General features: G+C 41.2%; 1 protein-coding gene across 1 annotated transcript in view; it reads left to right on the top strand.

The window, feature by feature from the left end:
* Positions 1–3,618: 3,618 nt before the first annotated feature.
* The window catches only part of LOC115403149 (cyclic AMP receptor-like protein A), a 57,166-nt gene continuing 47,041 nt past the window's right edge, over positions 3,619–13,743 (top strand). The window contains 5 exon segments of the mRNA XM_030111958.1: positions 3,619–3,775; positions 9,177–9,229; positions 10,686–10,740; positions 12,078–12,134; positions 12,238–12,298. Coding sequence (XP_029967818.1) covers positions 3,695–3,775; positions 9,177–9,229; positions 10,686–10,740; positions 12,078–12,134; positions 12,238–12,298 — 307 coding nt within the window. The 5' untranslated portion in view covers positions 3,619–3,694.

Genomic DNA, 13,743 nt, shown 5'->3' with positions numbered 1-13,743 from the left:
CTCCTGAGTTTTGTGATATGCGTCAACTAAATGTGTCTATGTGTTTATTCTGAGTAAAGAGTAAACATGAGTGAACTTTGAAGATAATGGGATGGTAAACTATCATTTTTTATTAATTCGTAGATATCAATTTACAAAAATAACGTATTGTGGAGCATCTATTTATAAATGAGAACCCTCAAAGTTCTTTAAAAGTATTTTGACTTTTATTTTAACAGCCAAACTTTGGACAGATTTCAGGTTATCCCGCATAAACTGGCAACAAAATTAAGAGAAAAATTAATGTCTATGCATCTCATGATGTGAAAGTATATCTCTCCATCCCAATAACTTAAAACTTAAGTATTAAATTATTTTTGTATAAATCTATAATCACATCTTCTTGACTTTCTTGTCTTCACCATTACAAATTTTGTGTTTGCTCTCAGCCACCTGAATGAAATGCATGAATGGCATTATGTAATATCCTAAAAAATAAAATAAGGAACAGGAAAGGCTCCTCTCCCTCCAGGGAAAAATGACAGCTAAAGGATCCAACTGTTTGATAATCTTTTGTTCACATTTGTAACCAGTAAACAGTGTTGATCAGTGCATGCATGCCATTCTGTGGTGGAAAAGGTGGAGACGGATTAGCAGAACAATTGGTTAAGTGAAACTGCTCCAGTAGATACCAGGAAGAGGTGGCTCACCTGCAGGATGAAGAATGTCACCTGTACCTGTCAGTCAAGTTTCCAGTGAGAACACCTTGAACTAGTACAGTTCCCAGGCAGGTCGGAGGCCACGTAAGATCATTTTCACTGCAATTATGAACACTTTGCTTTAATTTCACATTTTTAGGTGCAGCTTCTTTTTGAACTAAAAATATCTTTAAATTTGCTGTAATCAGTAATCGCTCTTCTCTAAATTCTGATTGCTTTTCATGTCAGAGTTTTTGTACCTCGGGGTGGGGGTGCAGTGAATGTTGTGTACTTCTTCTGTGCTGTTTTAATGTGTTGAAATTGCAGAGATTCTCCAATGTACTCTGAGTAATTGACAGTGACAGTTTGAAAGGCCATTGGGTACAGCTGGAGTTTCAGTCCCGCAATAGGTCACCAAGGTGCAACACACACCCATTTTCCATCACTCTGTTTTTGTTTGTTTTCTTTCCTCACATACTACTTCTGCTTAGAAACAAAACTCTACAAAAAAATGTCATCAATTTCACCTCAAGCTGTGAGAGCAAAAGGATGTTAGAGTACATGTAACTACAATAAACACCGGAAACACATCAGCTTTAGTCCAAACTTTAGATTTCGATTGCCATTTGATGTATATTTACCATGTTTTACATTCAGTAAATGGCTCGGGATGGATAATTTCAGAAGACAAAATCATAAAAATTCAGGTTCATTTGTTGGAATTGTGTCAAAACACACTTTCACCTGTTTATGGTCAGAATACCTTGATTTTGTTTGATTTTATGACTGCAAAGTAGTCAAAAATTCTCAATAAGTGAGGGTTTCTGCCTCTTTTTCCACTGAAACATCACTTCTTCAATATTACAGTATTTGTTTTGACAGTACTGAAAAGCTTATATTAAAAATGTATAAAATGGTGGTGATTTCTTTCTGTGATTCAGAAGTGATAGAGGCCAGTAACATGAATGGAGCCAAAGTCCTATTTATCTGGTTGTGTTGTTCATAGTTGATAAATAAATCAGTCAGGGAGTTATTGGATATGAGAAGTATGTCAGCAGAGACTAGATAAGTAAAAGGGTTAAAGTTCAAGTGGAGTCAATCAGAAAGAGTCCCACGTTTCAAATCTCATTAAACTGAAACACCTTGAAAATTAATTCTTATTTGTTCCCGAGACAGTTGACAAGCAGTGCAGCCACTGTGGTCTGCACTAAGAATGAAAATACTTTTCAGCATGCTGGCGTCGAGAACCTTCTGCTCAGATAACCTTATCATTGAACTCAGGGTGATTACCTGCGGCTATCGCTTCCGTTCAGCAGATTGAACGGATGATAAACAGGGTCTCTTCACAGGCAGATGCATTTATTCACCTCTATGCATTTTTACAAAAGAAACAGGAAGGAGAACCTGCAGAGGTAGACCTGCAGCCCTTTCTAGATTTCTGCCATTTTTGAATTATATTTTGCAGTGCATGGATGTGCAGAGAAACCACACATTTAATTTATTGGAAGCTGAATAATTAAAAGTCATGCACAGTCCTATGTATTTGCATTCTTTGCTCAGTTGAAGTTCAAACTTTCAGATTCACTTTTTCATTTTTTTTTTTTTTTTTTTTGTGGACTCTCCAATTCAGACACAACCTTAAGGAAATCTTTCTGAGCTGAGTCCAGCACAGTCACTCACCCTCGCATCCATTTACTGAATGCTCTGGGTTCTGAGGCATTTACTATCACAGCTCTTAGAGCTGTCTCTTAAAGTTTCTATAAAAGAGGCATGAGATACTGATCTTAATGCTGAGGTATGAGCAGAGCCACAGGAGGAGGCAGTGTCTCTGACTCCTCGGCTCTTTGTCCACACCTGTCTGCAGCCTATTTCAGTACAAGGTGATGCATCGGCTGTTAATGTGGAAAAAAAAAAATAAAAAAACAACTTCAGCCACATTTCCTGTTCACTACCTGGGAGATGAAGGGTCACCAGCGCTTCTTTCTCTTTCACTTTGCCTCACATAATGAAACAGCTGGGCCGGAATAGTCGAGTGATTCTCAGAAACACTACTCAGGAAACATCTTTGGATGTTTTGCAGGTACGGACCTTTATACTTTCAAATGATGTGAAGACTGTCTGGTAGATAAGAACCTTTTTTCCAAGAAATCACATTTTATAAGATACAGAGAAATTTTTTCTGACCGTGTCACTAATACATTCCAGAACTTTGATGAGCTGTATCTGAAATATGATGCTCAACCCAAATAATTAGTCTACATATTGTGTCTTTTTATTGTCTGTAAGGCTTTGAACGGTCTTGGATATAAGTACATCTCAGATTTATGAGTAGAATATGAAACATCACACCCTTCAGGTCCTCAGGAAGTGGTTCACAAAGTGTTCTCAGAGTCAGAAGTGAACAAGTGAAGCAGTTTTTAGTTCCTACGCCCCTCACCTGTGGAACGAGTTTTTTGTAAAGCCGAAGACTGCTGACACATGCATTTCTTTTGAATCAGACTTTAAAATACTATTATTTGCTCGGAGTTTCCATTTATCAACAACTTTTACTTATTTTATTGCCTTTATCTTGACAAAGTTTATTTCCTTTATGTCATAATAAAGCACTTTAATTTGCCTTGTTTCTTAATAGTGCTACACAAATAAATCTGCCATTCATTTTGGAAACATTTTAATAATATGTGAATTTAGTATGGGGCAGTTCTGTTTTGTAGTATCCTTTTATTTCATATAATCAACAATGAGTTTTATGTCTTTGCATTTTTATCCTAGCGTTCTTTATCATTTATTATCTTTGAATTGACGCTATAATAATTCTAAAAATGTTTTAAATATGATTTGGAGAAGATGTGATATTGGCATTGACTGTAACTCTGCCAAGATCTCAGCGCAGACGCGAAGTCATTCTTTTTGTCCCTCTGAGCGCACCGTAGAAGCAGGAAGTAGGCGTGAAGCTAGCAGCAAAAATAAAAACAAATCGAAGCTAAATTGTCTCAAAAAATTGTCGTTAATGGAAAATGGCGAATGTAACACCAAAGCTGACGGGTAACCAGTCACACTGCGTCTTCTTGAGCGGTGACTCGGAGGGCTATGAATGCGTGAGTACCAACCATCACTGAACTACTTTAGCTTTTGGGCTAATTAGCCCGTTAGCCTGCATCACGTCTTTCTGCTGCATGGAGGTCTCAGGTGAGCGGATTTAAACCACTCACTGGGGTTGACCTCTTTCTTATTAATTACTCGATTGGTTAGGTAATGAACAAAGGCCTGACACGCGCGCACGGCTCCCGACACTAAGCTCCATCGGTAGCATGGAGCTGTCCGTCATGCTAGCTGCGTTAATTGGCTTATTTAATAGTAACGTTTCATTAATAGCACTAATTAACATGACATTAGGCGTCTCAGCGAGTCTCACCTACAGGCAGATTATTAAAGTAATGAGTTGGTTTAGTCTGTGCTGCTGAACATGCTTGAGTTATTTTACGTCGTTTTGAACCAGTTGCTCAGTTCAGGATTTGCTTACAGGGCAGAACACAGCGGAATGGATTAGAATAGAAGTGCTTTATAATTCCAGGGGGAGATTCTTTGTAGTGTTGCTCCTCACAGTATGGAATAAATACAAGATAAAATACCCATATGATTGAATAATTTAATATTAATACAGACAGGACTAGTATAAGCATAGATAAGATTAAATTAACATATAAACAGAACAATCAGGATTTACAAGAGGAGGTATAGGTCCTATGGAAACAGGAAGAAATTAGGGACAGCCTATTGTCTATGCATACCCACACAAATACATTTTTTTTGTCCCCCTCCCTAATAAGCACTCTGACCCAGTGGACAGACACCCTGTTTCTCCTCAGGTCCACATTTCTTGGACTTTGTCAACATTTTGTGACACGTTTTTCTTCATTTTGCGGTTCAGTGTTAGTTGTATTGTTTGAGACTCACTTCTTTAGAGGCAGCTCCATAATGGCATTCCCCCCTCCTAATATTTGATTTTATTGTTTGATTCCAGCGAAAACATTGCCTAATGTAACATTCATTTCAAGGTTAGGTGGAGCTGATAACACTTTTGGCGAAGGCAGGGTACCTCACACACCAATCCTTCATACAGCAAACAGAAAGACAGAGCCTCACACACTTGTGTTTACACTGTGGGAGGAAACGAGAGTAACCCGAGGAAACCCAGACAGGCACACACAAGGAGAACATGCAACACTTCTCAGAAATGCCTCTAACAGGCTAAAACGGGATGTTCTCTCAGTGAACAGAGAGTATTTACCATAACAACACCTTAAACGCCAGTGATATCCTGCAAAAGGGTTAATATCAAAGTACCCAGGCAGTCCACAATAATTCAGTTTTTAATTTATTCTTTGCTGGAAACACTACCACAGTCCTCAATTCTGTGTCTGACTGTAACTTCAGGTTGTCCAGGATTGACAGGATTTGTCCCATAAACACAATTTAACTCAGCAACAACACTCCTTATTAAAATGAACATAAAATTATAATAAAACCTTATTCACACAGGATAGGATGATTTTACAATACTTTTATGACAAGACTTTAATATTTTTGTCCAGATGGGTAATGATGTCTTCGCAAAATATTTGCATCTTTGCAAAAAAATAAATAAATAAATAAAATAAAATAATAATAATAATAATAATTAAATAAATGAAGACATGGTAACACTGGTCAAATCTCTGTATTACAAAATCCAAAGTTTATTGTAAGGTTGATGCAGGTCCATCCATTTGTGCATGTTCAGAAGAAGTCTTTACTATGGCTGTGGAGTGCATGGACACGACCAGCATCTCTGAAAACTGTTTTTTAAAAGCACTTTGAGTCAAAATCTTTCCTAAAAGTTGTATTTTGCCCCATTTCCATGGAGATTGAAGTTTGAGCATTGTTAAAAAGTTCTTTATAATGGCTCCAATCACTGTCGTCGTGTAAACGAACATGGAAAACGCCACAAAAGTTTTCCACCTTCATTTGAAAAGCTTTTGTCAACGGGGCTTTTGTAGCCTCTCTATCTATCCTGCATTTTTAGAGATTCCTGTTTTAACCTTTTGAAATGTGTTGCTGCTAGCAAATGGTGTATATGTTGCTTCTATTTTTATTGCAAAAATAATCAGTGGGTTTATGACTGGTAAATTATAGGGTTATTTACATTTATTTAAGATCCAAATCTATTTGAAATTGAGATGATATACATCTTTTGACAACTGTTTACATTGTTTTCTGAAAACTGCAATGCTTTAAGTTATTATTCCTGGTCTGAAGGTTTTTGTTGTTCTTTAAAGCTACTTTATTGATACCTTGCTTCATAGATATGATGCTAAATTTTAGAATCAAAGTATGTTTTAATCAATTTCTTTTTAATGGTGAGCAGGCAAGAGTTTTCTTCTGTAACCAATGTGGAGAATAGTTGAATTTACTGCAGACACTGAGTAAGAAGGTTTTGTGGTGCAGTTTGATGGTCTTTTTACCCCAAAATATAATCCAAAGTATTACTTTAATTCTGGTCATGTCGCAGCAGTGAATAGTAACTTTGTGAAGATTCCAGTGTTCTGGTGTTCTTCAGGCTGCAACAGGGACCTTTGGTTTAATGGATAAAGGGCATTTTTTTTCCTAAGAATTTAACAACAGTTACATCAGTGAGATTTATATTTTGCCTTCTCACCATGAACTTGGCTCAGGGGCTCATTTTCTGTTGGGATCGCTAAATCCTACTCCTCTGCTGCTAATATGGCTTTCTTAAATTATACAAATGTCAACTTTCTCTTGCTCATCGCAGCTTTTCAGATTAAGCCATCTTACCTCAAATACAGTGACAATGTTGTGTTAGCATACACCCAAAACCAACAAAAGTGGGGAGTTTTCACTTGAAACCGTCTTGTAAATAGACCCCTAGTGGATAAATCTTCACTGATGTAGTGGTTCCCAACCTGCGGTCCAGGATCTCCATGGGAGTCTCAAGACATCAGGAATTATTTATTTATTTATTTATTTATTTATTGTGCTTTGATATCGTCAGAATTATATTTGCATTATGAAATAAAATGAGAAGTCCTTTCTCGCGTGAAGGACGTTCCTGGCCAGGTGAGTGGGTGTGTCCGCCAGTATTTGGCTTTATAGTGATATTTTGGCGAATCAGGGGGAATGATGCCTTTCTAAAGAACACAAGCTCCAAACCAAAAAGCAATCGTAAAGACATCCACAAGTATAACAAATGTAACTTCTAATGAGGTCTGGCTGAAGTTACGGATCGCTTTGATACGGCGCCCACGCCCTGTTGATTTGAACAAAAGATGATTGATACTCCCTTTCAAAACAATCCCCGCTTCTTGGATGGCCTATTAAGGAAGTCACCTGTTGCTAAATTAAGCCTGGCGTGCACCGAGCTCCAGCAGAGAGAGGACAGAAATTCCTCCCTCCATCCCTCCCTCTGGCGCTGTGAACGTGAGAATGCGAGACGTTGAGCTTTGCGTGTCAGCAGCGTGGCGCTTCAGGATGCCGCCACTCTCTTAACTCGGCCATATAACAGAAAGAATGCTGAAGAAATGTCGTCCTGCCCCGAGCCCCGACGCCTTTTTTCCGACACCATATAACTCATAATTATGCAACGGCGGCCTTGAGGCTAAAGAAGCCGATTTGGAATCGGGCATTGGCAGGTTGGAATCCCATGGCTGATGGTGGATTGTTCCCTGAGCCTGACCCTTGACCCCTGTCAGCTCCCTGTGGTGCCATAACGTGGCTTCATCTCTGCATCCTAGAAATAGGATGTGGAATAAAAAGGAATTTCCCCAAGAGGATCAATAAAGTATGATATGATGAGTTTATGCGGGAAGCAGCTGATGAGTCCTCTCCACTGCTGGGATAACCCAGATACACATGGCCCACATTGACTTGGCACGCCATCTCACTTTGAGTTCTGTGTCAAACTTTGAAGAGAGAATATTCACACTGAAACCGCTCACACATGCCTGCAGCGTCCCTTTTTAATTCATCAACCTGAGAGTTATTACTTGAGAAAATATTTATTTGCAGTTCTGATGTTCACCAAACCTCCTGCTCCTTTGTTAATTCCTTTATTGTTACATGTCAGCAACATCTATTTTAATGCATGGTGATATAGCACGTTTTCAAGTGAAAATGCTGAACTTTTTGTGTGTTTGTTTACACGACAACGATGCTCGGAGCCACTGAAAATGGAACTTTCGCACAATATATGACAAATGACATCAACATGCATAATTTGCACATTGCATAAGACTGAATTGTGATCAATTTTGATTCTTTGCATTCCGGCTAAAAATACTGATGTGTAGTCAGACAAAGCCCCATTACCTGAGATGGCTACCCAGCAAAAAAAAAAAAATAAATAAAATAAATAAATAAATAAATAAAAACAGGAAGAATGACCAAAATCAGCAACTCCTGAAAGACTTGAAGAAACTGCAGCCACACACTTGATGAAAAAACTGGAAACAAACCAAAAATACAGGAACCACAATGCAAGATTTTTGATAATACCGAGTCGATAGCGCTAAATGCCACAGGATCACGTGTCTCCTCCATTTCTCTAGTTCCAGTTTGAAATTCACCTCTTTTTTTCCCCCACTTTGTTTTGGTTGTCCCTGCTTCTCGGTACAGTTGTGCTTTAGCAGAGATGGTTTCCAGTCATGGGGCCGGGTCACGGTGGTCCGTGTTTGCTGCTGAACGCGCTCTGAGCAGGCACGTGCAGCCAGACAGGGATTTCACCCGTCTGATCCTGCGGACGTTCCCGTCTGTGTTTTGTATGCAGGACTCTCTCGGGCCCTTTCGTTTCGCCTGAAGCTTTCAGGTCACACTCACGCTTTGGTCATTTCCCCGTCGTTCCTTTGTTCTTTCATCGCTGGATTTTGGCAGGGATCGGTTTGGCCCGCACGCAGCGCTTTAGCCTTGTTAACGTGTGTGTGTGTGTGTGTGTGTGTGTGTGTGTGTGTGTGTGTGTGTGTGTGTGTGTGTGTGTGTGTGTGTGTGTGTGTGTGTGTGTGTGTGTGTGTGTGTGTGTGTGTGTGTGTCATTCCCTTCAGCTGTCATTTATCTGCGCGCCGTGCTCATAGCATGTTGAAATGGCTGAAAAACCCCCGGCTCTGACATTCACAAACAGCTGCGCTGATGTGCGAGGTGTCGCCACCTTCCAAATATTTACATCTCCGAAGCCCGACTGTCCTTGTCTGAATGCAAACCTGATTTTGTTATTCTTGGTGTCATTGACTGGCACATGTGTTTGCACACTCGTGCACAAACACACACACAAAGGCACGCAGGAATGGATGGAAGCCCTGCCAAACCCTCTACTTTCTGTTACAGTCATGATTACAGTTTTTACCGTTTATTGCACTTTAGTTGACAATGTATTCCTTGAAGCAAATGTGACACACAGATGATGAACAAGTCACCTAAAAAAATGTTGTTTGAACTGTTTTTGCTTTCCAGGTGGTGATTTTAACTGTGAAACGAGCCACAGGAACCTTCTCCTTAGTAGGATGGTGAATATTCCTCATTATTTTCCTTCAGTTGTTCTTGGACCTTTTTATTACAGTATCTATACAAACTCTAAAATATGTGTGCACTGAAATGTTTTCACCCTTAAGGTGTTGTTGAAGGACATTAGTGTACTTTAAAGATTTTAAGGCATTAAAGAAACACCATCAGATGCTAATTATACAATCAAATATGCAGCAAACCTGAGAAAAATCACAAATGTCACTACTTTGAAGATCCTGTGCTTAAAGAAGAAAACACTCCTGTGTTTCTGCAATTATAGAAACATGATAAAAACTATCAACCAGCTGTCGCGCAATTCATTTTAGTAGATTTATTATTTACTTCTGAAATCATGAAGAGAGTCTATCAAAGTCTACCAAATGTAGTAATGTAGTGTAAAACCAAATCATCAGTTCCTGAAAACATTGACCAGAATAATCAGTGTCATGAACTGTTGCCCAGGTGGAAATTTAGTAATCCAGTTGCCTATTTCAAAACTTGACCCAGCCTCCACTTGTGCTGGGTGAGGGTGGGTGAAACGGGCGACACCGAGCCTCGCAGGCTGATTTCAGCCTTTTGTGTTCGCACCACAATCAGGAGGAATATTTGTGAAGCATTGAGGAACTGTTGACTCTGTGTCTATGGTGATTGTATTCTGTGTTGACAGGCTGTGGTCACACAGACACACCCCACATGCCAGCAGTCACTTCAATCTGTGCAGTCTTTACAAGGCGGCAGGTTAATGACACCCGACGGTTTGAATGTGACCCGATGTCCCGAAGATCTGTATTGAATTTAGCGTGAAAACAAATATTTATCTCACACCTTAAAAAGCTTAGGATGGGAAACTTTTGCCACAGGATAACAAATGGGTTTGCTGGAAGCAGTGTTATTATTTCAGCAGCAAAATCAATTGTTAACCATGTTTTTTTGAATTAATTATTCAGTAAACTACATTTACTTTTACAAAATGTATCCACGCTGGCTCTTGTCTGGCGAGAATTTAATCCGTCAAGTGTTTGCACGCAGGTGTTTGGTTCTTGTTTTTCTAAATAAGCATCCTAAACAGGCTTTCATGGTCACTGATCTTACTTGGAGCTGGGAAATATTAAGGGCGAATCCCAATTCTCTGCTTAATCCTCAATCTTACTCCTCATTCCTCAAAATGCGCGCTCCCGTGAAGTTAAGTGCTGTCCCATTCCTTAACAAGTTGAGGGAAGGAGCGAGACTAAGGAGCGTTATCTCCCTTAATTTTGAGATTCTACCAGACCTACCTTGGAGTTAAGGAGAATCCAGAATGCTTGTTATATTAACACTTGGAGTACGAGGGAGCTCGCAGCGATTTGCGGCGGTGTTGTGTTGATGTGCGGAGCAGCGTTTGGCCTGCGAAGCTGAAATAGCTGCCCTTGCAATTAGCAAATCTCACTTCTGCTTTTTTCCCCCGTCTCTGATTTTCAGTGTTTTCATGCTGTTTGTGATCTGGCTGCTACGGAGGTATCACTCCTTGGCTCAGGTAAATTTGCACTACAATGTTGGGAATGTTTTAACACATCTTTTCCTTTTCTGTTTGCTTCACCGCCACCGGAAATATGTTCAATTAGCCGTGACAAATCTTAGCATAATTGAACCCAATTAAAATGCACAGATTAATGAAATGTGGAGTTAATTGACTCATGGTCTCTCTGATTGTGGCTGCCGTGTCATATTTTTTCCTCCCGTCTCCAAATGTTGAGGTTTTAATATATATTAAATATATTGGATATAAACTAAATGATGTTAGAATGATTCCTCCACTGGTTTTATGTCTCTTCTCCCATACGGAAAGGATTTTAATATCATTTTCTCAAGTGTGTTGGGGCTTTCTGGCGTGTGTGTGTGTGTGTGTGTGTGTGTGTGTGTGTGTGTGTGTGTGTGTGTGTGTGTGTGTGTGTGTGTGTGTGTGTGTGTGTGTGTGTGTGTGTGTGTGTGTGTGTGTGTGTGTGTGTGTGTGTGTGTGTGTGTGTGTGTGTTTAAATTGTGCAGCTTGTGTGTTTCTTTGAATGCAGTCCAGCAGGTCAGTCAGGTTTAGCAGCTCTGCACGTTATCCTCCTAATCTGAAGTAAATGACTTCTTAACATGGAGCTCTGATAGATCCTATTACCTCTGGACCAGGTTAGAGTGAGAGACCTCGCGTTCTCCAGCCCCCTCCCCCTCCTCCTCCTCCTCCCTCCATCCTCCGCCCCCCCCTCCTCCTCCCCCCCTCCTCCTCCTCCATTGATACCATATAAACCCTCTCCTAACTCACAAAGGTTATCTGTCAGTCAATAGTCTTTAGTGCTCTCAAGGCCCTCCTGCTCTCCCCCGCCCCCCCTCAGTCCGTCTCTTCCTCTCGCGCTCTGTCCTCCCCCCCCCCCCCCCCCCCCTGCAGCCTTGGCAGGGTCATTGCTAGACGGAGATTGATGAAAAGATGCTGTGTTTGTTTGTCTCGGCGTGTCCCTGCCAGTTTGCTCCCACCTCTCCAGGAATAGATGTTTCGCTGCGGCTCACAGCCGGCGTGAAGAACGTCTCCGCTCCGGAAATCTCGTTGCATACGAATTATTGATTCATATTCTTTAAAAGATTTCGAGTCTAGTCTGTGCAGAGTGGAAATAAGGAGACTCTCTCCTCTGATATTCTGAGAGTTTCACTGAGTTATCACCAGGGATGGCGCGTGTCAAGCTGTCAGACACTTCAGTGATCATTTGAGCTGTAATCTACCCTCCTCTCCAAGTGAATGTAAATGCTGTGCCATTTTTTTTTTTTTTTTTTTGGTGAGGAATCTGTTGTCGGAGGATCCCTCTTCATGTCTTCTTATTAATTTCTACTGTACAGAAGATGATTCTCAGCCTGACTGTCGCCGCCTTCTTCGACAGCGTCGCATATGTCATGGTGAGTTCCTCCTCTTCGCTTCGCCGGGTACGTTATGTGGCTGTTTTTGGGGAGGTTTCATAAAAAATATGAAATGCTTCTCTGTGTCGCTCTCATTGCTCAGGGCGACTCCCATCCAAAAGGATCTCTGTGTGACTTCCAAGCCTGGTGGCTAACATACTTCGGTAAGGCCAGACGTCATTAATCTCACACCGGCACAGGTTCCACTGCAGAGACAAGCTGGCAGGAGAGAATACACGGAGATGTGACGAAGAGCTCGTACAGCCATGTGGCCCTAACATTGTTTCCTGAGGAAACATCCAGTAAAGGCCTGTTGTTGTCACGTAGATGAAATGGCTGCATTTGGCAAATGATTATTAAATTCCTGAAGGTGTGTGTATGTAATGAAATTATGTTTATATCTTCACCTGTTAGATTTGATGTGAAAAATTGACAGTAGTAAGGACTTGAGTGAGTTTGATGGGAGCTAAACCGGTATGTTAGAGCGTCTTTAAAACTATGGTCTTAACTTATCAAAAGTGGTCCAATAGGAGTCTTGTGTGGCCAGGGTTTATCGATGCATGTGGCATTTTGAATCAGTCTGGATCTGCTGCAGATCTTTGTTCTGATACCAAAGGTTCCAGCGCATTACAGTTTGACGTGTCAGGCTGCCAGTGCTCAAAAACAACCAAGGGTGCGACGCTCCGCTGGGAAATGTGTGTCCTTCCATCCACACAGATATTGTTTTGACATGCAGCTCCTACCTAAGCATGTTTGCATACAATAAACTCTTTAGTGGAAATGGAATTCCCTGATGCACCTGCCGTCTTTCAGCGGCGCAGCGCTCACTGCCACGGGCGAAGACGGTTCAGCAATGGTTTGAGGAGAGATGAGCTAATCCCAGCTAGGGACAGCTAGCCTGGACAGTCCATCACAGAGCACCCACAGAGAGACGGACACCGACGCACACAGACGCTCACTCCCACGGCAAATGTAGAGTGACTAATTAGCCACTTTATTTTCCTCGTTTATTGCATGATTATCCACCCCGCGTGTCCTACAGAGGTTCACAATTAAAGGGGAGGGCCCTTGTTGGTAGCGCAGTGGTTAAGACTTGCTCATTATTCAGGAGAATTCACACACCCGCACCGAGGCTTCACACGCCCGTAGCAATGGAGTAACATTAGCGAGTCAAGCGCGGCGGCGTCAGGCGGGAAGTCTTTGCCCCATTGCATCACTGTCTCCTGCTTGAAGAGAGCATTTTCCTCCAATGACGGTCCACGGCTCCACCGATTCATTTGAGATAATCAGGCAAATCCACAAGTGGAAGTGGAACAATTTCTTTGTGATTCAAACGATTGAGGCTGAATTGCCTGTACGCGGGGAGTCCTGGCTGTATTTGCATTGCTGGCATTTGTCGCAATTACAGCTCCCTTAGCTTTGATTAGCATAAGGATTTTTAGTTAGGACTGGCTGCTAATACGACACTTTGCCAGCCGTGTTTTATTGGTCTCGCTGGCAGACACTCACCTGCGCACACACACACACACACACACACACACACACACACACACACACACACACACACTGGCTGGGATACAGAGTAATGGGCGGTGAGTTAGTGCAGCAG

This window comes from Salarias fasciatus, chromosome 16, assembly GCF_902148845.1.
Source record: "Salarias fasciatus chromosome 16, fSalaFa1.1, whole genome shotgun sequence".
Classification (NCBI taxonomy): Eukaryota; Metazoa; Chordata; class Actinopteri; order Blenniiformes; family Blenniidae; genus Salarias; species Salarias fasciatus.
Note: the sequence above shows the minus strand (reverse complement) of the source record. Positions and strands in the feature narration are given on the sequence as shown.